We start from the raw sequence: 24962 nt of genomic DNA, 5'->3' as shown, positions 1-24962 counted from the left end.
TCAACGATCCTCCCGACGTGCATCTATAAAAGGCTATCTTAGCTTAGCCGTCCGCCGAAACTTAATTTACTCGTCGTCGTCTTCGTCATCCTCGGCATCTGTGAAGTACTCGAACTCGCCAGGTGTCTTAGCCTCTTCGTCGTCAGAGTCCTCGTCAACAGCGGTCAAAATACCAGCTGCTGCTGCAGCACCTGATGCATTACCACCAGGAGTTTGGGGGTCGGCATCAAGAAGACCGAATGGCGACCGGCCTGAGTTGCGCAACAGCTGTCCGAGCATAGCACTGTTGGCTCCTCCCCGCTGGGATTCGGCGATACCATCAAGCAAAGATCGTCCTTGGCCGCCGGGTCGCCCACCCCTGGCGTTTTGCTGACCTGCGACAGGAGCTCGCTCTGTTGTAACCTTCTTCAGCTTTTCCTCCAACAACGTCTTTCGCGACTCAGGGTCGTTATCAATGAGCAGCAGGGGACCACCAGTTGGCTTTAACAAGTTAGCGTCCACATTCTTGAATTTTCTGTCAGTAGAATTACTTACCTTCTTCACAGGCCTGTAGCGGTCAGCAGAGAAGCTGATGTACTTGAGTTGGCCGGGGAGGACTCGGGTCATGTTCTCAATCTCGTAGCCAACCTTCTCCTTCTCAGGCTTCTTCTTCGTCTCTGTAGAAGTAGCAGAATCCTTCTCTTGCTCCTCCTTCTTGTCATTGGTTTCATCGGCCTTCTTGTCCTCGTCGACGTCCATTTTGTCACCACTAGGCTTGGTGGGGGCACTGTCGATATCCATACTCTCTCGTCGTTGGGCGCGCTCCTTCTTTTGAGCTCGTCGCTTTGCCTGCGCCGTCGTCGACAAGATGGCAGTAGCGATCAGCGCGGGTCCCTCCTCAGTCTTGACTTCTTGTTCGGGAGGATAGTCAAAGAGGCTTGGTCGGGTGGCACAGTGGAACTTTATATCAGGAATCTCAAGGTCGTGGTCCAGTCCAATAATGGAGGTGGGAGAGAAGCTGAGCGACAGGAAGTGGGTGAAGGGGAACCAGTACCAATATTGAGTAAAGACAGCCATGCCAACAATACCGGCCATGTTCAGGTTGCCGGTTTGGGTCTGAAGACCAATGGTGCAGTTGCGACCACCGGCATCAATGATGCCCAGCGCTAAGGCAGCACCAAACTTGGTCATGGCATCTTCATGGCGGTCACCGACTACTTTCTTGAGAGTCTTGCGGATTGATGTGACCTTGGGGTTCATGACTTCATTCTGCTGAACGAGGATCATAGCAAGTGAGATCAAAGCACCCTGTCGCACAAAGTCTGTAGGGTCCTTCATCATAGGCTCGAGCAAATCGATAGCCTCATCAAGGCCAGTACCGGCACACGAGATACCAAGGGCCATGGCGGAACCATATCGAACATGAGGGTTGTAAGACTCAGATAGAAGCTCAACCATTCGAGGTACACTGCCAGGCTTACGGAAAAGGATGAAACCGAGACTCATCACGGCAATGCGACGAACATCATCGTTGACGTCGCTAACTGCAGTGTGAAGGAGCTTTCGGATGGCCTTGTTGCTGCCAGTACCGCAGTAGGCAAGAGCAACAGTCATAATACCACCGTATCGGAGAGTAGGATCAGGGTCGTTGAGGAGACCCTCAATCAGAACATCGGCTCCTTCTTGGCGACCAAACATGATGAGAGCCATACCAATCGAGAGACCACGGAGGATCTTCTCGTGGGTAGTCTCGTGTGCGTATGTGATCATGTCCTCCAGGGCCCTAGCGTTACCCGTACCAAGCATGACGAGACCCATGGCTAAGCCGACAGCTTCACCATTAAGGGCAGAATCCTGGAAGAGAACCTCCCGAAGCTTTTCATAGATACCGGCATCACCAGTGGCCATTCCTGCGATACCGAGGCCAAGAGCGCCACCATGTTGAACAACTTCCTCCTCAGCTTGACTGAATTGCTCCTTCAAGTAGTCCAAGGCCTCTGTTCCATGGTTGGCATGGATTAGTCCATAGGCGTAGAGGGCACCGCCCTGGCTGAAGATAGAGCCACTGCTAAGGCCACCTTGCCTAGGGAGATAAGGCTCGAGAAGCTTCCTGGACTGTGAAAGGTTTCCACGATGAATGACACCAAGCGCGGCAGTAGCAGTAAATTTGGACCAGTTGACCGCCTTGCCTAACCATTCCAAATTATCGCGGAAGAATTTATCGTTTGTGGTTCCCTGGTTCATGAAAGCGTTACAGAATGTAACAGCAGTGTGGAAAATGGAATTGCGACCTTCAAGACTATCGCGGACCTTGTTGAGAATGCTCAAGTCGGTTCGGTTGTTGCGGTAGAGGAACTCGAGGTTCAAGCGGATAGTCTTACTACCGTCAAGGATAGCTCGAATATTTTTATAAGCCTTGAGTACAGGCCCAGGGAGCTCATCCTCAGCGGAATCTTGCTGATTCTGGAGGAGAGGCTCGTTCTCGTTGGGCTGTCCAACATTTTCGTCGAGTCTGCCCTTGGTAGGCTCACCGGTAGGTAGCGAATCCAAAACCTTGGCCAGGAACTCTTGTGTACCGTTGTCGTAAAGGTCGAAAGCGATTTGGTACGCAATGGCGATGGAAGATCGGTCAGCCTTCCTAACGAGCTCTTGAAGCATGCGAGAGGCATCTTCATCGAGGTTAAGATAGACTACACATTTGGCGATAGCAAAATAGTCAGGGTTGGGAATTTGACTTAGGAGCCCAAGGATGAGCTTCAGGATCTCGGTTCGGAAACCTCTCTCCTGAACAATATCCATGCAAATACCTAGCGTATATTCAATCAAGTCCTCAGCCGGGCCAGGGGAGCTTTCGAGGGGGTTTGATACGGCCTTCTTCTCATCATCGCTCGCTCGCTTAATGACGCTTCGAAGAACATCTAGATTTTTAGCCTCGACGGCAATACCAACTACCTGTCGATACTGGCCTTCCTCCAAGCAGCTCTCAAAGAGCCTGTCGATGACCCTCTGTAAAGAGTCGGTGGCCTGTTCAGGAAGTTCAGCAATGGAGCCAGACCGGAACTGCTTGAACGAGGGCTGGAAGGTAGCCTCAAGCATAGTGTTGTCGATCGAATCACGAGAGAGCAAAGATTTGGGAGGCAAAGTCGTTCGCGAAAAGGGAGTGGTAGGAGACATGACAGCTCCCTCAGCGCCACTGGCGAAAGTGGTAGCTAGCTCCGGAAGATCGTTATTCTCGGAAGCCGGAGGGGGCGCCTTCTTTGCAGCAGTGACGGCAATGTACTGATCTACACATTTGGAGATGATGGTCTCCTCAAACTCTCCGGGGGAGTCGAGCTTGAAGAGATCACCAGCGGCGAGTGCAAACACCATACTGTCGTTGTAGGCCTGAAGGTGGTAGTAGACCTTTGCGAGAACAAGCGCGGCAAGCTGGCGTTCGGGGAAAGATTCATCTTCGTAAAGCGCTTCGCTTGAGTAGACTGTTAGTAAACACAACTCAATTCATCGGAATAGCAACGCGAGCATGACGTACATCTGGGTCAGCACAGCAGCAACTTCGGTCCAGACAGTATCTATGTCGTCGTTGAGAGTCTGCAAAGCAAAAACCTTCAGCTCAGGCTCCTCATCGGTGAGGAAGGCGAGAACGCCGGTCGCCGAGACGATACCAGGCATCTTGAGGGGCTGCGAAAGATCGGGGGCGAAGAACGTTAACAGCGAGCGGTACGGAGGTAGCAATGGTCGAATTGTTTGGTAGAAACTATCTCGGGACAAGTCTAAGGGCGTATGTAGAGCCCTGAGACAGATTAAGCCGTGAATATACGGAAAGAAAGAAGTCAACAAGATAATGGAGAGAGATGGATGCGATGTAGCGGTTGGTGTTTTGCTCCAGAAGGGTAACTCGAAGATAGTCCACGTCAGGCACAGCTCTGCCTTGCAGCGAGTGCACGGACCAACCAAGCTCCAGGCAGGTTGCATAAGCCATGTATGTGCACGTGACTGGCTACAAGCTGTTTGCATCAGAGAACGTATTGAGTTTGTGAAGTTTTACTATCATTTATTAGCTGTCGACTTGGCTACAATAGACAAGTTTTTACAATGTTGCAATAGGACAACATTCTAGACTACCTAGTATCCAAACCACTCTGGTCGGAAACTTGCACTCTACAAAAGTAGACAGATGCACGATTGATTAGTAGCTAAAGCACAGGAACTTGGGAGTCCAATTGACCATTGAACGATGACGTCGCATAGAAGTTAATGCTAGATATCCTTGTACATGTAACTCGTTGAAAAGATGGATATTGAATTGTCTGCAAATGCACAATTCATAAGGCTGATGTGCAAAGTTGCGCCCCTGGTTGCGAAATGCTTGACCTATTATCTAGGTATGTATCCCTGATCTTTTGATATTTCAGGCATATGAAGTTGACAAGTAGCGTGTACAATCTGAAACAGCTTGTCTGATTTGAGATTAGGCACTGCTAAGCCTCATGAGGATTCCAGGGTCGGTACTTGAACAGCCATAACTTTCAGGGCACAAGACATGTACCGACTGGCGACTGGACTTGGCTGCCAAAAAAAGGACAGGGAAGGGTTTGCAAACAAAATTTTGTCCCGCGTCATGTACATCGGTACATGTACGTACATAGCAATCCCACATCCCTGGAAAATGACCTCTAGCGTCAGGCTGTCGCCTATCCCATCTTTGTTTGTCGCCAGAAAACGATGACAGGACACCATCACCAAATGATCAAATCGACTGTAATCTTTTGGTATCGCGAATAACGCTCAGCGCAAACCATCTATCGACTACGCCGTACGTCCGAGAAACATATCGCCCCGTCGACCAAGACCCCAACGCGAAGTTAATTCGCCAATCGATAATCGTCAATTCGACAGCGTGGCAGCCTCGCCATGGCGGCGTAGAAACATCCAACCCAGTCATCCATGTCCACTTGCGCTTTCCCCCTCGCGCGACGACGACCGTCCTCCATCGCTTCAACGGCATTCAATATCCAGTTCCATTGAGGACGACGCTCGTCACCATTTGTCCGCGCTTTATTCGCGTTTGTAATTTGGTTTCAAACGAGTGATTGGCGTCTAAATTGATTTGTGTCTCTTCTCGCGCCGGATTCCCAGGGTATCGTCTTGTCGCAAAATCTTCATCCTCTGTCACTTTAATATCATCACCATGGATCTTCGATCCGTTCTAAACACGTCGGAAGGTGGCGACCGCGCTCCTGTCAAATCCGCGCCGAAGCCGCAACCGCCGCCGCATGTTCAGCAGCAGCAGCCTCACCCACAGCAGCAGATACAACGACCATCGCAGAGTCCGGCCCAAGCACCCGCTTCACGCCCCTATTATCACGAATACAACCGCCAACAACCACCTCCCCATCCCTCGCCCGGAAAGCCTATACCACAGGAATACATTCCGCATGTTAATCATCCCCATCATCCTCAGTCGCGGCCACCGTCGCATCATCAGCCATCTCCCCATCAACCGCCGCCTGGTGCGTACCCACCACAATCTCCGTACCAGGCACCCGGGCCCTATCCAGGACGTCCAGTGCCGCCTCCGCTACAACCAGCAGGTTCTTTTCACGATGCGCGGTCCCCAAGCGGCCCAACTCCAGGTCAATCCCCTTATCGAGCTTCAACAACACCTTCTGCTGCATCTGCATCTGCTGGTTATCCCTTTCCCCATACCCAGTCCCCTGCGGAAGTAGCGAGCCCCGTCCAACGACACCAACATTCACCTGCTCAATACCCTCCTCGGGAAAGCTTCTCACAGGGTCCACAAGTCGTACCCCCCGGTCATGTACACGGCCACTACCCTCCAACTCAGCAACAGCAACAACACCATCAAAGCTCTATTCCGCAGACACCTCCTGTCGGCGCTGTAGTTAATCAGCAATACCTGAACCAACGCCCTCCCTCTGCTTCACGCTCCACACATTCTACTCCAACTCCAACATCTGCTCATCCTCAACACCCCTACGGATTCGTTCAAAATAGTAGTCCTGTTGTCGCTTCGCGCCCACCTCCTGGGGAATACGGTCATAGTCGCCAACCATCTCAACCCGCTACGCCCGTCGCTCCGCCTTTGTCTTCTGGGTCAAGACAAACATCTGGCCCTGGAGTGTTCGCACAGCCTTCGAGTCCATACCAACAAAGACTTTCATACACAGCAGCTACTCCAGTAGCGCAAGCACAGACACAGGCACAAGCACAAGTAAAAAGTTCACCACCTCCACCTCCTCCGCCTGCCAAACGTATATCTAGCAGTTACGGCTCGCCGGCCCCAGACATACATCGACGATCTCAATCGCACAGTGAACGCGCTCCAAGCCCATCCGTCAGTCCCAAGTCTCGAGTCCCTTCGCTTCACAGCAATCCCGATCCGCTTGCTGCGCTAGCGGCAGCAGACGCCAAAAATAAACAGTCGCAACCGCTTTCTCTTCCACAACCGATGGCTATAGATACTGAGCGCGCGACAACCCCTGCTAAGCGCAAGCTGGAGGACCGCGTCGACAGCAGTCCTAAGCAAGAGCCGGAGGAGAAGCGAATAAAGTCAAGCCAGACAAATGGTGACCAGATGCCTATCAAGCGGGAATCGGAGCCAGGTATGCCCTCCGCACATTTGAACAAAAAGCGAAGACGCTATCCGCAACCACCCATATGGGCACAAGACTCCCGAAGAATGGGCGCGATGCCATCGAACGCCAACTTCGTTCTGCAAAAGAGACTTCATTCACACATCAATGGGAAACCAGAACAAAACACTCGTCCCAGTCGCCATGCCTCGCCCGAGACCAACAGAGCAGTTCCTGCTGCTCATGCTGCGCCACCTGCCGAACCAGGTCCACAAGAGATTCTCGGTCCATGGGAACCCAGCATCACAGGAGTCAAACCCTTCGAGGACATCAGTAGAAAGGTGGCGGATTTCTTGTTCCTCAACGTGCTCAACGCACCTGATTTGATGGAAATCTCCAGTAAAGGTATTCAGTTTGAAGTGGAAGCAAAACTCGGCACTTTGATCGACAAGGACACTGGTCATCGTCGAGTTGAGCGGGGTGTAGCCTCTGAATGCATTCTGATGGATAGCAGTCGCGTCGCTTTTGAAAGCAGCATGACCGAGGTAAGCATTCTCTGCTATTTGTGCCTCTCGCTGGTCCATGATCAATTGCTAACAAGTTTAGGCCGCCCACAAGAAGAATAATGACTTTCTCAACGAAATAGTCAAGTCTACACATCCTCGTGGTCCCGGAGGTGCCAGTCATCGCGTTCCTGTTGTTTATAAGCATCGAAGAGAAACAGACAGTTTCTTCGATTTACCCGCAGACCTACAGGACAGAATCCCTGGCTGCGTGAGAAACCGTCTAGGAAAAGGAAAACGCATCCGCGTACGAGTGACCCACGATCAGAAAACACAGGAGGTTCTGGGCAAAATAATCAAAGCTCGTGTCGCCGATCTCGACATTCATTTTCCACTACTGCCTATGGACTGCCGCATTAGTATCAACCTTGAGATGGATTGGGATGGCACATTGGAAGAGCTGGAGCAGATACCAAATCCCGGAGATAATCCTGATCGCAAAAAGGACAGACTGAGCTATACGCAAGGCCCATATCAGATTGACCTCACGCAGGTCACTCACGATGGCCTAGGGGTACGTTCCCATTCATTGCTATCCATCCATCCATCCTTGCTAATTAATTGTGCCATAGGGTCGCCAAGAAAGGAAGCATGAACTCGAAATCGAAATCGATCCGAAATTACTCATCGACCAAGGCCGGAAAGCTGCCAATGGTGAGGCGCATCGTTATCCAGAACTGGTGGAAGGTCTCGTCGATAATATACGGGTTCTCACTCGTAAGGCACGGGACTTTGAACAGCAATAATAAAGGATTAGTTTGTGAATTGGCGTTGTGAAAAGGGCTATTATGAATACCATTGGTTTATCGAGTCGTGCTGTGGAAAATTCCTAGCAGAGTATGAATTGAGTCATACAGTAGACGTTTTTTTATGTCATCCTCAACAGACAAAGTTGGTTGTTGGACAAAACTTGAAACAACCTACCAATATTTGCCACAGAGTGAATGTGTCCCGTCCCGTTCAGCAGACATTGAAGAGAATTAATGTTCGGTGTTTTGGTTAACTATATTTACTGGATTCGGCATTTCTGCTCATGGCCGATATTCTGAGTAGTACGCTTTTGCTGGTGCAGCAACACGCTCTTCCTGATAGAAGGCTTCAAAATCAGTCCCGGCATACCGATTTACTGGAGCAGAAGACATTGCATCTGGACGATCCTGAAACCCAGTCGTTCCCGATCCTTTTGAATCATGAATCTCTCCCGCAATCCAACTCAAATAGACTGTCTCATGCACAAGCACATATCCGCCTGTCCTCCCATCTGAGTCGTCAGGCCCATCAGCGCTCTCAAACTCGGGCTTCTTCTCAGCCACAAAGATCTCGTTTCTCTTGTGCTTCCTGCGCATTGCAAAAGCAATAAAACCGAGAAACCAGAATACGCTGCCACCGATAACAGACCATGTGATAGTGGGTACAAGCCACCATGTGAGTCTTTGTTCTTCGGCTTTTCCGGGTCTTTGTTCGGGTTCATTGGGTTTGATCCAAATGGTAACGATGGGCCACAAACCACCAATGATATAAATAACAGCGCATATAACGCTTAGTGTGGGGTTTATGTGCTTTCCTGTCATTTGGCGCCAAGTCTGAGGAGGCGCTGCTGGGCTTTGTATTTCATCTTTGTCAGTCTTGGGAGGTCCTTTGAAGCGCAGGATAAGGATTCCCAATCCTAGGAAGGTGCCGAAAAAAGCGTTGATGACATATGCACTCAAGCTCGTGAGCAATGTGTAAGAGCTTTTCGGGTCCATAGTCCAAGTCGCAAAGATCAGAACAAAACAAGAAACGAGGTGCAGAACAAAGGCTCCCACAGGGGTTCTCTCCATATGGTCCTCAGGCGAGAGCCAACGTGTACTCAGAAGTGAACTGAACATCCCTCTCTTCTTGAACCAATTCAGAAGGCGTCCCAATGAGATATCGCCATCCTGTGCAAAGAACTTGGCATAAGGAATGATACCCTCCTTTGCAATTTCTTGCTTGACACGAGCAGCAGTGTAAGTCATAACAATAATGTTTCCCATACTAGATATAGCCAAAAAGGCATGAAATATGCGCTTTCCAGTCCCGCTGTTATTCAGACTGCCGAGGGTGAGCTCAAAGAACCTCTGTGCTACGTTGTCGTATATTTGGTCGTCGCTAGGAACCACCACCATCTATATAGGTATCAGGAAAAGGATCCTCAAACCAGATTGGAAGCATTGGGACTTACATAGGAAATATTCACAGCCATATAAAGCAAGATAGCAGTACCGACACCAAGAAGCATAGCGACCGGATGCTTCCGTTTTGGTCGGCTGATCTCACCCATGACATAGTTTGGCTGCTCAAAGCCCGAGAAACTGAAGATGATGGCAAGAAAGGCATGTGCATATCCATTGGCATCGCCAGACTCGGCGAAAGCACTGGATGGTCGAGTGTTGTTTTCAATCTCCTTTTGCACTGGGTTGCCATCAGCATCTTTTAGGCCTCCAGCTCCGACAACAATAGCTGTCACGATGATGAGGAGAAGCATCATAACTTTGATCATAGCCAGCATGTTGTTGAGAAGAATGCCCCCTCTTCGAGAGAATGTGTGAATGAAGCAAGTGAGGATCGCGATACCAATGGCGATACCCCTAACGGCACCAGAAGACGGGTTATCATCTCCCGCCGCCGAAAGCACCATAGTAGCGAAGTTGATGCAGTTGCCTGCCATGTTGCCGAGTGCTATAAAGCAGAAGCCGAACATGCAGGTACTCAAGAGTACGGTTCCTTTCCTATATGCAGGCTTTCGGTAGACATATTGAAGGTAATTGAGATCTCCGCCACTGCGCGGGACACTCTGCTCAACTCCGTTAATAGTGTAACGAGGAACATTTAGGCCGTACTCGATGTAGACGTGAACACCTGATAGACAGTAAACTACTCCAGCAAGCCAGAGAAGAAGTGTTGCACCGGTTGAACGAGTCCCTTGCATTACTCTTTGGGGCGAGTTGAAGATGCCAGTTCCTATTCAACAGGATCAGCAACTGGACAGTTGAATATATTTGTTTGTATCAAGCTGTGAGCCATTCATCTCGTCTTGATTGAGATGGGACAAGATGAAATGAGGTCGTAAATTCGAACCTCAAAGTTGGATGAAAGAGCACCTTCCAAAATGGAAATTCAGGGTTCTTCTGACACATAAAAATCCAACCAAGCTTGGGTCAGGGAAGGAGCGATCCATCGATCTTGATCCTGACGAGGAGATACCCGTCTACTTCCCCACTTCGAGGGGGCCGTCCCATCTCTTGCAACTCAACTTAAATCCAACCTCAACACAACATCATGATAATAAAGCAGGAAAACTATTCTCTCAAAACGAAATATAAAACAACTTTGTGAAAAGTTAAAGGCTTACCAATCATTCGATTAAGTACCAGACACATGACATCGAAATATCCAAGCTTGAACGCCTCTTTAGGCGCTGATGTGTACACCCGGCCTGGGTTATCGTCCTCAAAAATGGAATCAAGGTCGCTATCAGCAGCTCGAATATCGTGCTGTGGCGGTTCGGCTTGACGATTTTGGTTCCGGTATGCTGCAAAGTCGTCCATGATTGCGTTTTCAGAGCTCAGTAGCCCTTCGAGATGGACTTACAAGGCTTGACTTGGTTAACCTGGAGGCAGCTTGAGCGATAAGATAATCCTGAGCCAGTCCTGACATCTAGATGTAGTCAAGTCGAAGGAGTCTTGTACTCTATGTGCGCAAAGGCAAATAGCCAGATCCAGCTGGGTTACTTAACATGGCTGTCTGGGATCCATGGGTGTTAAGTAACGTCCTCAACACTCTATGCACAATGCATGGCGATCACACCAAAGCCGGGCGTTCAGCTCTTGGTCCAGGATGGCTGACCGACCAAGCAGACAACGCGTTCCAAGCCTCATCACCATCGTGTGACCTTTTCAATTCCCTTGTCACTTTAGGCAGACTTTCCCCTCATTTTGGAAACACGACAGCCTTGTTATCTACCATCTACCAAAAACGCCTTGCACATATCTTTCAAGAGAACCATGAACGCTAGCCGTTGCGATTCTAGCGTCTTAATGACACGCAGGTAGATAACTCAAACAACCAATCCATCGCCCTTGCATCACACAGCCCCAATGATCTCAAACATAGGCTAATGGGATACTTACAGAAATGCCAAGATGAGCTGAAAAGACGCCCAGTTTTTAATCTCATTCTTGAGAAATCATGTCTGGATTGTAGCTTACAAATGGTGTACACGGCCTGGAAACAAGAAATCTGTCGTGCCATATTTTTGATCCCTGTCTCGGGTGCCAACAAGAGGCAGGGGAGAAACCATTTATCTCAACGACCAGAGTCTCGGAAACCCCATGCAAGTGCTTTTTGATAAGAAGTTTCCAAGCTATTACCCCCAGTCCTTCTTCTCTTTACCCCGCTGCCAGGCTAGTGGGTAGCAGAAAAGTTGGCCTCCTTGGTCTTTAGGTACAGAAATAAGGAGCCTAAGAGCCATGGTCTAAGTAACACAAACTGGCCTACTAATTTCGTCTCTTATACTTTTAGCGGCCAACTTTCCTGACACCCTGAGGCCAGGTACGGATAGTTCTCGCGCAGGTCACCCGCCTGGGTAACCAACATTACATAGTATGATTTGAATCGGCCGCTCATCCGTGTAAATCTGCCTAGCTGCCTGTGGAAGCTGCTCGCTCTACTTTGTCACAGAGTCAGACCCTTCACTTTGAGTCACTTGCTGCCAGCCACGCTGAATATGTACGTGCCTTGCGGATGCAGGACTTACGCATCCGCCTCTTATCTTGTTTTGCTAGGCCTCATTTAGCCCTTGCATCTTTCACCCTCAGGTCGATTTGGGGGTGTCATTCATGCCAATCAAACTGGTCAGATTCGGATTTTGTTTCGCCTTTCTTCCTTCACATTTCAAGGAACAACCCCGTTGAGAAGACTTCTTTATGGTGCTGCTGCCCCTAACGTATCTTCAACACTAGAGGCTCCATCGACGGTTGCATTTACCCAAGTGATCGTCTTCCGCTTCCTGTTACAGAATCGTATTGTTTAAATTTATTTCGCGTGTGAAATAGTTAAAGCAGCGTCCGATGGCAGGCCCTTTACAGGTTGGAGACATCCTCAACCTGGGGCGCCTAGCCTGGGATATTTATCGTTATGGCTGGAAAGAAGATTACAATGCGAGTAAGTGCAGAGCCCAGTGCCTGAGCTTTCCATACATATGTTATGCCTTGCAAGGCTTTCCCTATCCGCGCCGAACGATCAGCGGCAAATCACGCAAATGAGACAAGCATATGCGTCTTTTGATCGTCCGTGAATTCGTCCCGTGTGGTTCTCATTATCTGACTGTCTCCTAGCACGTCAATACTCGGAGTTTGGAAGAGATGTCAGAGGCTTGGCCGAAAACCTCGATATTCTTAGCAGAGTGATTACATGGGCAGATGACTCCCTTCAAAGCCAACGGAGACCAGGAGTGCCAGCAAGGTTACGATGGGACCGAAATTCACTCATCGAAATTATAGGAGACTATGAGATCACACTACGAGAATGTCATCAACTTCTCGTATCCAACGATCGGTATGGGAAGGGGAGCAAACCTCTACGCAACATCGAATGGAACGTACTCGTCCAGCCTTTGGCCGATCAACTACGCCAGAGAATTATGCTGCACAACTCCAAAATTCTTCATGTTCTGAAACCGTTAGAGGTGTAAGTGCAAGCTATCAAAGTTGTTGTTTTATAATCCAGCAAACTAACCAGGAAAGTGACCTTCTTCTTCGTGTGCGACAAGACATTGAGCTCATGCATCGAGATCTCGCAGAACGGATCACTGTCGTACACCATGATATTCGCCGTCTGATGGGAGTTCTTATTCCAGACCTCGACGAAGCACTGGACCAACGGACTCAGCGAAGCGTCGTTCTCTTGGAAGTCCCCATTGACTTGGACGATCAGTTTCGCTTTGCCGCTCTTACTGGCCACCCGAGATACCGTGTTGAGGACGATTTTGAGCTGGGTGAACTGTCGGATGCATTCATACTCAACTTTCACAGGAGTACTATCAATTTCCAATCAGGAATTTTGGTCGAGGATCGCGTCCCAGCTGTCGACCAGTATCTCAACCTCTTAAAGTGCGTGTGGATTTTCAAACGAATGCAGGCGTCGCCCACCCTCAAAGCAGCAAACAAAGATACATCACACTGGCCTTCGTATACTCGGCAACTAGAAGATGTAAGAGCATGGCTGCATATAAACACATAATGCTAACTGTGTTAGGATCTTTCTTCGCAATGTTCTCGTTTTGGCCCAGAGCTGGTGACGCCCAGAATCGTCACTTCAACGCTCAAGAGAGACATGTTTACTATCTGGCCCGAGAAGGATCCTGCTCCTCTTGTCGACGTGGTAACCAGAGACGAGATGATGGAGCAGCTCCTTGAGGTGTAAGTCGTCTGTGTTCCTCCTTTTCACTGCCGCTAATTTCTTCAGGCCATTACGAAGCTATAGCGCAGGTATTGAAAAGAAAGCCCAGCTGCTTCGTAGGCTAGATACCGATGGGCGACGCTTCAGAGTCATCATGTCAGGCTCAGAACAAGCGGCGAGTGGAAGACCGAGACAAGAAGGTAATCGATTTGTGACCTTTACATGATATACAAGTTCTGACTCCGATAGCTGAAACTATTGATTTCGACATCACCTCCATGGTGTTTAACCCCCAATACGCCTTGCCTATCGGTACTCACATGACGCAAGAAATCATCATGCGACAGAACGAGAGAATAGCAAGGCTAGACTTCCTCGATGGGGGTGATATACTAAAATTTCAGCAAGCAGTGACAGGCTTTAAACCGTGGGACTCTTACACGCAATACGACTGTCAAGTCATCTTTGTCCTTGATGGGGTCGAGAATATTATGGAGAACGCCTCACTTCAACTCTGGATACCTAAACAAACCGCAGGTTCGCTTATCACAAATAGCGACGCCGCTGCCAATACGACCAACGACCCAGTGGCTAGCCGACAGAATTCCATATCGACACTTGCTTCAGCTACCACTCGGGACTCGTCAATTAGAGTGGGTGAAAGCTTTCCTGCGTCGAGTCCAATGCTTCAACTCAACACGTCACTTGCTTCAGCTTCGATTCGGAGCTCGCCCCCTGGAGTGAGCAGTGGGAACAACAGGGACAGATTCCCAACAAGTCCTTCCGGGCGTCATCCAAGTCTCGCGACAATCCCACAAAGACAACCTGTTGGCTTTGATCCCTATGAGTCTTGGCCAACAAGAAGCTCCCCGGAGCCTATCGGATCGCCACTTATTCAAAGGCAGAACTTCTTTCCACCACAAGGACCACCGCGCGAGTCGCCCCCTCGAAAACCTGTCGGGTCATCTGCATCGCCCGCTCGATCCGCGTCTCTTACTGCGGCTCGGTCCAACAGTACAACTACAACTACGGTTAGGAATGGGCGCTCTTTCAGTATTTTTAGTGGCACGTCAAACAACAGCAATTCCTCCAGCAGCGACGTTGGTAGTGTGAGCATTTCAACCGGAACCAACTCCACGGGCCTCCTCCACAAGCGTCCAGTAAAGCCAATGCTTGTTCTTTTTACGCAAAGTCGTCAAGGTGACAAGTTCTCGTTCGTAACGGTTCAAGTCGATGACGAAACGAGTATGAATCCTGAACGCTGCGATTGCCGTAAATCGGGAAGAGATGGTGCATCTTGCGAAATCGCGGCCATCGAGAAGAAGAAAGGGCACTCGACTGTTGCAGCCCGGAGGTATGAGCAGTCGAGTTCGGATGGCGAGATGGACTGGAATTTAGCCCGGTTGGCACTCAACAATCCAGCTTCGACGAGCAGCAGTGCCAATTGGTCAAATCTCAAACGACTCAGTATCAAGTTCCCTAATCCTCGTGCCAGAGCTTACTTTTGTGGCACGCCCAATGTCTGTCACTGCAAGGTCAAAACGGAGGCCGATGCGCGTGAATGTATACGAAAAGGACATCGTGGTCTATGGGGCGAGGTGCAACAGAGCTACAGGAAGCAGATGAACAACTTCCACAAGCAGCGTTATGAGGGTAGATCACAAGTTGTGTATGGAGTGACGAATTAACTCAGCACGGGTGGTTGTCAATCGACAAAATTCAAACTTAACTTGAATGAGCGTATGGGTTAATGTTATATGATGAATGAATGGTCTGGATGGGCGTGGAGTTTTGGGGGGGGTCGTTTTTTGACAACCTCTTGATAGTTACGGTGTTGAATGATTGTTATTTCAAGCAGGTGTTCATCTCGGTAAGGGAGTCATTGAAGAATGGAAACGCCTCAGTTTTTCTAAATAGAACTCGTTTAATCCAATTTTGAGCAATACATGTGTTTCATGGCATCCGTCTTTTCATAATCATTTATATAAATACAAGAACCGTGTTAATTTTTGTATGCAGAGCATAATTGCTTTTCATTCCCACCATCAACCCTCCTTTTTCGGATCAATGCTGTGGTCTCGGCTTGATCCCGCAATGGCCTTGTTCTGCTCTGTCTCCTCGTGCATCGTAATGTTGGTCGTCGATCGTGCAGCATCAATATCATCTCCCAGCTCTTCAGGGAGTGTGAGATTCAATACCACGCAAACTATGGCGGCAATCGCAAATCCGGTCTCCATAATAAGGGTTATGGCGTCCAAGAAGCCCTGCAAGGAGCGATTGTCTCCCTTGTATATAAAGACGTTGTCAAAGTAGTTTGGAACCAGTGTAGCGCCGTATCCCAAAGCAAAGCCAGCAGTAAGAATGAAGCGGTTGCGCCGAGTAAATGGCACACCACGGACGATGATTGACATTCCAGAGACAGCAACAGCGCTGAAGAGGAAGGTAGTCATGCCGCCAAGAACAGCTGACGGGATGGCGATAAGAGCTGCAGCAAATTTTGCGAAAATGCCCATAATAACCAAGAACATTGCACAGGCAAGACCAGCTTTACGGTTAGCACAGCGGGTGAGAACGATGACGCCGTTGTTCTGAGCAAAAACGGACATGGGGGTCATTGTCATTAGAGCGCCAATGCAACCTGCAATACCATCAGACAAGATGCCACCCTGAATACGAGACTCATAAGTCTTTCCAGTAACCTCGAGTTTCGAAACATCGCAAGTAGCTGTGACATCGCCGATGGCTTCAGTGGCGCAAACAAGGTAAACTGCGATGAGAGGAAGGACGAGCGGTCCATAAACTGAGAGTGGGAAGGTGTGCACCCACGCGAATGATGCAACAGGGGCTGCGTCGATGCCGGATCGGTCAAAGTAACCACATCCAGCAGCAATCGTGCACCCAACCAGCAATCCAATGACGACTGACGTGGATTTCATAATAGGTGAACCAAATCGTTCACACAAGATGATGGCAGCAAATACTGAGAATCCCAAGCCCAAGAATTCTGCAGATCCCCAGGGCAGAGGATGGGGAGCGTTGATATTAGGGCACAGAGCAAACAATCCATCAGTGGCTGTCATGCAGCCTCCGCTGCCTCCCATCCAGTTGGAAAACCCTGACTTGATGAGCTTAATGCCAATAAGCATTACTGTAGGGCCGGTAACGATGGGTGGTAGTACTCGCAACAGGAACTTGGCAGGGATAAAAGAAACTAGAATGTTGACAAGAGCACATACGGCCGAGGTGCCCAGAATGGCTCCATATCCCTCAGGGCAAGGCAAAGGGTTTCCGTCAGAGTCGAAGGGACAAAAGCCATTCGCGTACATCTGGGCAAGGCTCCCTTGCGCCACTGGAATAACGCTGAAGCTGACACCCACGACTGATAGTACTCCAGTACCGAGGTAATATCTGTAACATAATTATTAGCATGGTATTCAATAAGGCTGTCTGAACTACCAGACTTACTGTGTGCCAAAAAGCCTGAATCGAGTAATCTGAACAGCGGAAAAGATGCCTGAGACAATGAGGGCAGTTGAGACGAGGTATTGTTGTTGTTCAGGTAATAGATTGGCGCTACCGCTGATGATAATGGGTGGTGTAATGACTCCTGCTAACATGGCTAGTGCATGTTGGAACCCCAGGAGTAAACCAAGAAGAACTGGCATCTTGTCGTTGAGTCCAAAGAAAGGGCTTGGGTTAACGCTCTTCTTCATGAAAGGCAGGTTTGGTCGAAAGAGGAAGCCATAGTCGTAATCGCCGATCAGACCATGTCTAGTTGTGAACGCTTTAACGAGGCCATTACAACGCTGAGCAATTGTCTTGGACGGCGCATGCTCAGGTGCAATGGATTGCGGTCCTTGATCCTCATCCATTGTTGAAGTGGTGAATTGAAGTTGTGTGAAGAATTCCGAAACGGGCAGCCGTTGGAGCGGTTTTGACTTGTTAACGGTTGTCTGGGATGTCGATCATTGACAACCGAAGCTAATAAGGTATATTGATGCCGATCAATTTCAAGTCAGATGGCCTTGTGCTGAAGTATCAGACAAAGATAAACAGGGAGTTTGAGTGTGGTCAATTGTTGGTTATAAATTCCGAATTGATCTGTCTCTAAAGACAAAGCTCGACTGGCAACCAGACGAGGCCGTTGTCGGTTGCGGTTAGAGGTATTTTTCGTGTTAGTGATTCAAGATGTGTAATTGATAACTCGTGGATCCCAGAGATAGCTTAGATAGCTTATCAGCACTTCCTGTTCCCCGGATGCTTGCTGAATGGTTGGAGAGGAACAAAGTGGGCAGTTGCGGGCCCAAGCTTATAGATTAAAGAAACCCAAGTGAGGCGAGACGGATATCAACCGACGGGATCAGTTAACAAAACATGTGATGATAATCTGAGAGTGCTTCTCTGGATTTTGAGGGTGCACCATTGCTTCCTTTTAATGGTTGAGAAAAGTCCCATGATGGACAAGCTAGAACTGTTATCAACACAGGCAAGTATCACTGGACATTGTACCAAGCGTGGGGGAGAGACGAAGGCATGCAGCCTGTCACAAATAGTTAGACTATCGGGCTGGGGTCGGATCGAGGGGAGGAGATAGCGCATCGGCGCTTCGTCTGGGGTCATCGCATCGCCCGTCGCCGCGGATTCGGATCGGGTTGCAGTATTGTAATTTGAACCCATTGTCATACTTCAATTGAACAGGTATCGTCTCCAAACAGTGTCTTAAACACCGCATTCCAGACCCTTTAGCCCACGAACTCAGTGCAGCCAGTCGAAGAAATCAAAATACTTTCAGAAGGACACAAGGCTGGCTTGGTCTTGACGAAACGGGAAAGTTGTTGTCGTCCATTTTGATTCTGTCTATCTCCAGCACACACTATGCAGGCATGTGAACGCCACACTGGTTGAGGGAGCACACCTTTTCCTTGTACCCAGTTTGGGCCGTCGGCCAGCTCAGAGCTTATCAGATATGATAAATGCCAGGGGTTCCCGGCTGTCGGCAGCGTCCGGCAGTGATATATTCCTTTATTTGCTTGGGAACGGGATCGGGCGACTGCGCTGCTTTTGATGATGAAGTTGATTGACAGAGAGAGATGCTCAGGATCGCACGGTGTCGTCCGTAAATGTTATTGTTATCGGAGCTACAAGATAGAAGAAACCGACGGGAAGAAAAGCAAAGTCATCAATTGTAGTAAGAACAACCAAGTGCTTTGAATGACTGAAACATAATACGATGGGAAGATGATGAGGAAGGAAAAGACAAAGATAGCAAGGGAAAGGACTGTGAGAGGCAGGAGCTAAGGGCTGGAGGCACTGGGAACTGCCGCAGCTATGTAATCCACGTCTACAAAGGTGTTAGGTACTTGATGGAAATACAACTAAATCCGCTGCTGAGTACTATTTTGAAGAGTTGGTATATAATCAGAACGAATAGTTATAGTATATCGTGTTGACATGAATTGAACTATCACTAGTTACAAAGAACGCAAACACTCTGCGACCTGTCGCAATCAGCATACCCTAGACACTAAAATGGCTAGCAGAGCGAACAACTCAGAGCTCACTTACAACACAGACGGTCTTAACAGATAATATAAAAGATACATGGAATTGCTACAAATGTAGCTGTTCTGGTTAGGATGTGTATGATCCTTGTTTTTTATTACACGTTGCATCCAACACCAATGCCTTGAAGGTATGAAGTTTACATGCAAATCACAAACAAAAGTCTTAGGTCATAGAACATCGACTTATATAGGACACTACATGTCGTCCAATGTCTAACAAACAATTACAAGTAAATCATTGATGTGGTTGTTCCTGGAAGTTTAATACAAATAAATCATAATATTAAAGCTCGGGGAAAAAAGACGCCACAGAATTGACTGCTGACATGTGTCTGGCAACAAAAGGCGTTGAGTTTTAACTATACCTCAGGGTATCAGAAAAATTAACCACTGGAAACACAAGAAACGAAATTAGTAGATAACTTTATACTACGTAGAGTATAGTTCTTAGACTAATTGTTTTTATAATCTAAGATTTCAGAGGCCATGTCCTCTGCTACTCCGAAGCAATGCGCCTAGGACTGATTCACGATGGTTCCGCAATAGTATGAATGGTGGAGATGCATGGGCATCACATCACGGACCACAATCTCTGGGGTAAAATCATTTTTAGTCTGTTCCCCAGTTGTTTGTGCTTGGCGGACCCAGCCATGCAGAATCAGTTGCTTTATTACAGCAAATATGCTCAAGCAGTCAAGGCATGAAGAAGTGCTGTTTCGAAACACATTTTCAAACCTGCATGTCTTCTGACCACTAGTATTAACTGTCGGATGAATTTCAGTACTAACTCATGGGCCTTGTGTGTAAGAGGAGTGAGCGTGTTTATGCCTACCTACTAATACCTATTAGAATGAAAAGCTTAGCTCCTGGTCCTCGCAGCTCAGTTAACCCAACCTGGCTGGTGGCGTGGAGAAAGTGACCAATAGTAAATTCATGGACATTCAATAACTGAACATCTCATTAGAGATCAACTCTTACAATCAAGAATTCACGTCGAAAAGGGAGAAGATTTTTGATATTCTCTATGAATCTCCTTGCCACAGAAACAGAGGGATGATCAAACTTGGATCTCTCATTGGCGGACCGACTCCGAGCCCGATGAGATCATGTCCCGATCGTGCTCCACATTCGGAAGTCATGCTCCGCTTCGGCGGCGGAAAAACCACCTCCAATGTTAGTTTCTAAGAATTTGAGGGTGAACTCCATCCCCGTCCGTTGCACATTTGATGTCTTTGTTACAGCATTATATCGTCGCCCCCCCCCCTTGAAGTATCATTTTCCCAGGGTCTCCCTCTCACGCAGGGTCCAGCGACAAAGCAAAGAAACACACAAAATCCCATCTCGTCGATAGTTGCCACTGTAACTGCCATTACCGCACCGACACCCGTTATTTTCTGGTCATTGGACACATTTTTTTTTGCGCTGTTACTACTGTATTAGGAGAAAGCAAAGCAAATTTCCCTGCGTCTGTGTCCTCTGCAGTACCAGGCAAGCGAGCAGACGAAGTGACCAAGCGTGGCGTCTTTTTACGTGGCGAAAAAAATCACAGCAAAGGGTCGCTTCCAACAGGTGCTGCTACTGCTACTGCTACCGTGTCTGTGTCGTTGTTTGGTACAACGGAAAAGGGATTTTCACTCAAAAGGTCTTGTCTCCAGGTAGCCCAGCCAGGTCACGCCAATCTTGCTTGCCCATAATTAATGGATGTGCCCTAGCTTACCTCGCCGTGCTATGTTTCTGACTTGTGAATCTTTGATCTTTCATCAAATCTCTTTGCGATTTTTTCTCTTTTTTTGCAACAAACGTCTTCAACCATTTCCTGTCATTTTGGGCACTTGATTGATGTTGCACACGTTGGACTCTGCTCTTCCTCCCTCGACTATCCGGACTGGACTGCCGGCGTCGGCCCTTCATGCAACGCTCCACCAGCGCCATACATCGTCTCTCGCCGCGAAAAGTCACAGACCCAGATCTTATCGCCATACGTGCGAAGTTATTTGATGCTTTAACTGTCAAGGCGTCCGCTCTTGTGACGCCGCCAGCTACCAACTTGTCTCCTCCGTACTCTCACGCCGGTCCGCATCCGGGTCCGAATCAGGGTCCGGGTCCGTCCGGCACTACACAGCGCTCTCGCTCTCGCTCACGATCATCTCGACATCGACGAACACACCGTCATTCTAAACCGCGAATAGTTGTTGGTCCCGATACCATTCACCGACTGCCATCGGAGCTGGCTCGATTGCATTTGTCGTCGCCCCTCATAATCACAAGCCCTTCACGATCAAATCTCGCCCTCAAAATACAGGCCATCATCCCGAACCTCGATAGTCAGATTCTAAGCTCAGCTGTCACTGCCGTGCCCTCCCGTGTCCCCAGAAAAGACTGCGTCGTCAGTGTTGGAGGTGGCTCTGCTGTTACTCTGGCTCGAGTCATTAGCCTACGAAAAGGCATTCCTCACATTTGCATCCCCACGACGTACGGCGGAAGTGAACTACACGCCGGTGCCAGGCCCGGTGATTCTCTAATCGAAGAGGAAGCTAGGGAACTTACAAGCGGAGCCAAGACACTTCCTGCCGTTATTATTTATGACGACAACCTCACCATGAGCTCTCCCACCCGATTCTCCGCACCCAGCGATGAGAAAGTCATGGAGGACTTTGCTCGAGCCGATGAATCGCCCAAGTCTGAAGATGCCTGCTGGAGCTATCTCCACATTCCCGGAGTTTAAACCACCACCAGTTTGTCATATATGACAATTTCATACTCACCATTCTCTCCACCAAACCGTCATAATCTTAGAGGAGTCTTTAACCTCCTTTTCTCATTCCACATCCCATTTTCCGCCTACCGATTTCTCGGTTTCAGAGGCATGATGATTTATGCGATATTCACACAGACGCACGCCGCCGATCGCCTCAGCGTTCCCTTAAGCGTTGAGGGATCACAGGGAACGAACGACACCCACCCTCAGCCCACAGAGCTCTGTCTACCAAGGCCACAGGACGTTGGGCACTTCTCTGCAAGACGCCGACCAACGGCTGAATCTTCTAGGATTCTCTGTTGTAGAGTAATCCCGGGGAGGATGCTGCTTCAAGTCCTTTATCTAGTCACCGGTTCAGATGCGAACCTTGTCGCCATGCCGTGGCTGGCGAGGTATCTGTTTCCTCATTGTGACAGAAAAAGTGCACTTGCATTCCGAAGCCACTGGGCTTCGAGAAGACTCATTATAAGGGGCTACTGGGTCCCGAGTCAACATGAGGCCACTGGGCCCCAATGAAGTGTCGTTCTTGGTCGTGTAGCATCGACCGAGGACGTTGCTTACTCCCGACTCAAACACGAATGGGTTCTTGTTGGTTATTTCACAATGTGATCATGCTTCGTTTCGGAAGACTACCAACTGTACATGAGTCGTTGGATGTCCACCTCCTAGGGTGGACTTCTTCAAAAGAAAAAGACATAGATAGCCAGATTTTTAAACATGAAAGGTTGTCAACATTAAACCCGTTCCTTGAAGGCACATTTGTAGTTTTCGTCCAAAGACATACACCCTTAGTCTTGCTCCTAATGTGGTTCAGCCAAAGACCAAAGGTATCAGAAAGGTTGGCCGATTGAAGCATGAGGGACAAACTAAGTTTAGTAGTTGACTTGGGCCATTTAGTCTATAGGGATATTTATTTTGTACCGTGTTGCTTGGTTATCCTTTCTGCCACTCATTATCTAAATAGTTGGGTTCAGTCCAAGCCCTCAAGCCCTATCACACCATGGTGTCCCCATTGTCCAAGCTTGGACTTCTTCTGGGTCTCCTTGCGTCTCTTGGCCCGTTGTTTCATCTCTGCGATATGGTCTACCTCGCTGTCTTCGTCACTGTCGCTCTCTGCAGGCCGTTTCCCATTGCCGTCCTCCTCTTCGTCATCGTCGTCGTCGTCGTCATCATCATCGCTACCATCGCCTTGAAGAGCAGAAAGCTCTTCCCAAAGCTTGACGGTCTTTCCACCGGCACTGATAAGTCGGTTCGTAGAATCGAAGCCTAGTGATACGACGCTCTCCATATGATCGTGACGCAGATTGGCCGCAAAGTCAACCTCCCTACGGACGACATCGACAACACGTAGGTTTCCGTCACCAAGACCGCAAATGACCTTCTTTCCAAGTCCCATTTCTTGTGGGATCAAGACCGTGGCATCAATACTCTCACCACCCCTCCTGTCGCCATCGACGATGATTCGTTCCTGCTGATCATCCCAGGCTCCCTTGTCCCACAGAGTCAGCACTCCAGAACTTGAACCGCACGCGAGAACACCATTTTCGCGGTGTCCCTTGGGGCCCATGCCCGTGATATAACACGAAGATAACAACTCGTCCTCCTGATCATCGCTACGGACCATCACTCCTCTCCTGAAATCAGTCACAGCTAGGGTAGTACCACCAGTACTGATAAACTGCTTAGGAAATCCACTAGTGCTCATCTGCGTCGGCGGCAGAGGTGTAACCGAAGAGATATAATCGGAATGAGGACGGTGCGATGAGACAGGCTTCTTGTTTGGGGTACCATCTCGAATGTCAAAGATATGAAGGGCGCCAGAGTCGGTCGCTAGAAGAAGGCACTGGGGATTCAGAACGTGAAGCAGAGTTGGTGCATCATCCACATCTCTTCGTTTCGGGACGGCAAACTTGGAAACAACTTGTCCAGTCGTAGGCTCGAAGTGCTTAACCAGGCAATCGGTTCCGGCAGAGTAGACAGCTATAGCGCGTTAGTAAACATCTGTAGCAGGTATGAATAAAGGTCGATAAACCTTACCTGAGCCGTCCATAGCGTAGACCAAAGATCTGCAGCTCCCCTTGTGACGTCGAGTGCGCCAAACCGAATCTATCATGCCTTTTCCATCGCTCAATACACTGGTGTCTCCATCGGCGCTTTCGTCTGAGGAAGAGCCAGGCGGCAACCGGAAAGTTTCGACATGACCGCTTGAGAGGCCAACCGTGAGAAGGGGTTCAGAAGGGTGTAGAGCGGTCGTAAATACATCCGCCGAAAGAGGTAAGGTACAGGTATTCTCGAACATGATGAAGTCTTATTGTATGCAGTTGGTTGATGAGAGGTAGTGTAGACGATGTCTAGCAAGTAACAGAAAAGTTAGCCTCTAAGCTTTCAGGTACAAAAATAAATAACACAAGGATTTAGTGCAGATATCATAAACTGTCTTACTAACTTTGTTTCTTGTGTCTAACTTTTTTTATGCCTTGAGGCCGGGTATCGTTTATATGCGAATAGTTTGTTTAACAGAATGGATAAAAGCCAACAATTAGAAGTAAGTTAACCAGAAGGTTGATTGAAGAAAGGCTGGGAAAGAAATGGCAATCTGTACGTGCAGGAGAATGCAAGTGCTCAGATTCCTGTTTTTTCGCAAGCACCTGCTATTGAAGAAAAAAAGAAGTCGCGACAAGACACCATCCGTGCGCGTCTTATCGATAACACTGTAATGTACTGTGCCGACCCAAACCTGTGCCTTTGCTCGTGGAGGTTTTATGCAAAACATCGTGCTGGAAGGTCCGCAGCGGTCTCGACCCTAATTTTTAATCACATATCATACCTACCTAGGAAGGTACCTTAGTACCTACGTACTGAGATATAGTGGTTAGTAGCTGTCACAAAACTCTGGTTCCATCAGAATTGGTCGCTGTCAAATGTTGCAAACATTGGTAGCCGATACGTGCAATGTGTAGATTAGAAAGAATACTTTTTTTTTTTCACAAACTAATAATTCTCTACAGCCATACAAATCCACTGCCTGACTCAGTAAAAAGCCCATGCAGCGAGAATGGAGTTTTAGATAAAGTCCATCGATCGA

General features: G+C 48.7%; 7 protein-coding genes across 7 annotated transcripts; 3 read left to right on the top strand and 4 right to left on the bottom strand.

The window, feature by feature from the left end:
- Positions 1 to 66: 66 nt before the first annotated feature.
- FPOAC1_011294 (uncharacterized protein) lies at positions 67 to 3648 on the bottom strand (the record flags this gene model as incomplete). The annotated part of the gene is made up of 3 exons (XM_044855677.1): positions 67 to 480; positions 535 to 3445; positions 3509 to 3648. 3 exons carry the CDS (start codon positions 3646 to 3648, stop codon positions 67 to 69), a joined length of 3465 nt encoding a protein of 1154 aa, XP_044702990.1.
- Positions 3649 to 5167: 1519 nt separating this feature from the next.
- On the top strand, positions 5168 to 7881 carry FPOAC1_011293 (uncharacterized protein; the record flags this gene model as incomplete). The annotated part of the gene is made up of 3 exons (XM_044855676.1): positions 5168 to 7117; positions 7179 to 7649; positions 7708 to 7881. 3 exons carry the CDS (start codon positions 5168 to 5170, stop codon positions 7879 to 7881), a joined length of 2595 nt encoding a protein of 864 aa, XP_044702989.1.
- Positions 7882 to 8166: 285 nt separating this feature from the next.
- On the bottom strand, positions 8167 to 10704 carry FPOAC1_011292 (uncharacterized protein; the record flags this gene model as incomplete). Its single annotated transcript, XM_044855675.1, has 3 exons — positions 8167 to 9282; positions 9339 to 10117; positions 10509 to 10704. The coding sequence occupies 3 exons, from the start codon at positions 10702 to 10704 to the stop codon at positions 8167 to 8169; spliced, it is 2091 nt and encodes a 696-aa protein (XP_044702988.1).
- Positions 10705 to 12225: 1521 nt separating this feature from the next.
- Positions 12226 to 15243, top strand: FPOAC1_011291 (uncharacterized protein; the record flags this gene model as incomplete). Its single annotated transcript, XM_044855674.1, has 6 exons — positions 12226 to 12319; positions 12493 to 12844; positions 12901 to 13366; positions 13412 to 13575; positions 13622 to 13755; positions 13805 to 15243. The coding sequence occupies 6 exons, from the start codon at positions 12226 to 12228 to the stop codon at positions 15241 to 15243; spliced, it is 2649 nt and encodes an 882-aa protein (XP_044702987.1).
- Positions 15244 to 15600: 357 nt separating this feature from the next.
- Positions 15601 to 17427, bottom strand: FPOAC1_011290 (uncharacterized protein; the record flags this gene model as incomplete). Its single annotated transcript, XM_044855673.1, has 2 exons — positions 15601 to 16963; positions 17021 to 17427. 2 exons carry the CDS (start codon positions 17425 to 17427, stop codon positions 15601 to 15603), a joined length of 1770 nt encoding a protein of 589 aa, XP_044702986.1.
- A 3601-nt stretch (positions 17428 to 21028) lies between these two features.
- Positions 21029 to 21844, top strand: FPOAC1_011289 (uncharacterized protein; the record flags this gene model as incomplete). Its single annotated transcript, XM_044855672.1, has 1 exon — positions 21029 to 21844. One exon carries the CDS (start codon positions 21029 to 21031, stop codon positions 21842 to 21844), a length of 816 nt encoding a protein of 271 aa, XP_044702985.1.
- Positions 21845 to 22847: 1003 nt separating this feature from the next.
- Positions 22848 to 24176, bottom strand: JIP5 (WD repeat-containing protein jip5; the record flags this gene model as incomplete). Its single annotated transcript, XM_044855671.1, has 2 exons — positions 22848 to 23857; positions 23915 to 24176. The coding sequence occupies 2 exons, from the start codon at positions 24174 to 24176 to the stop codon at positions 22848 to 22850; spliced, it is 1272 nt and encodes a 423-aa protein (XP_044702984.1).
- Between the last annotated feature and the right edge of the window lie 786 nt (positions 24177 to 24962).

This window comes from Fusarium poae, chromosome 4 (assembly GCF_019609905.1).
Source record: "Fusarium poae strain DAOMC 252244 chromosome 4, whole genome shotgun sequence".
NCBI classification, from domain to species: Eukaryota; Fungi; Ascomycota; class Sordariomycetes; order Hypocreales; family Nectriaceae; genus Fusarium; species Fusarium poae.
This window is presented reverse-complemented; position numbering and strand designations above follow the sequence as displayed.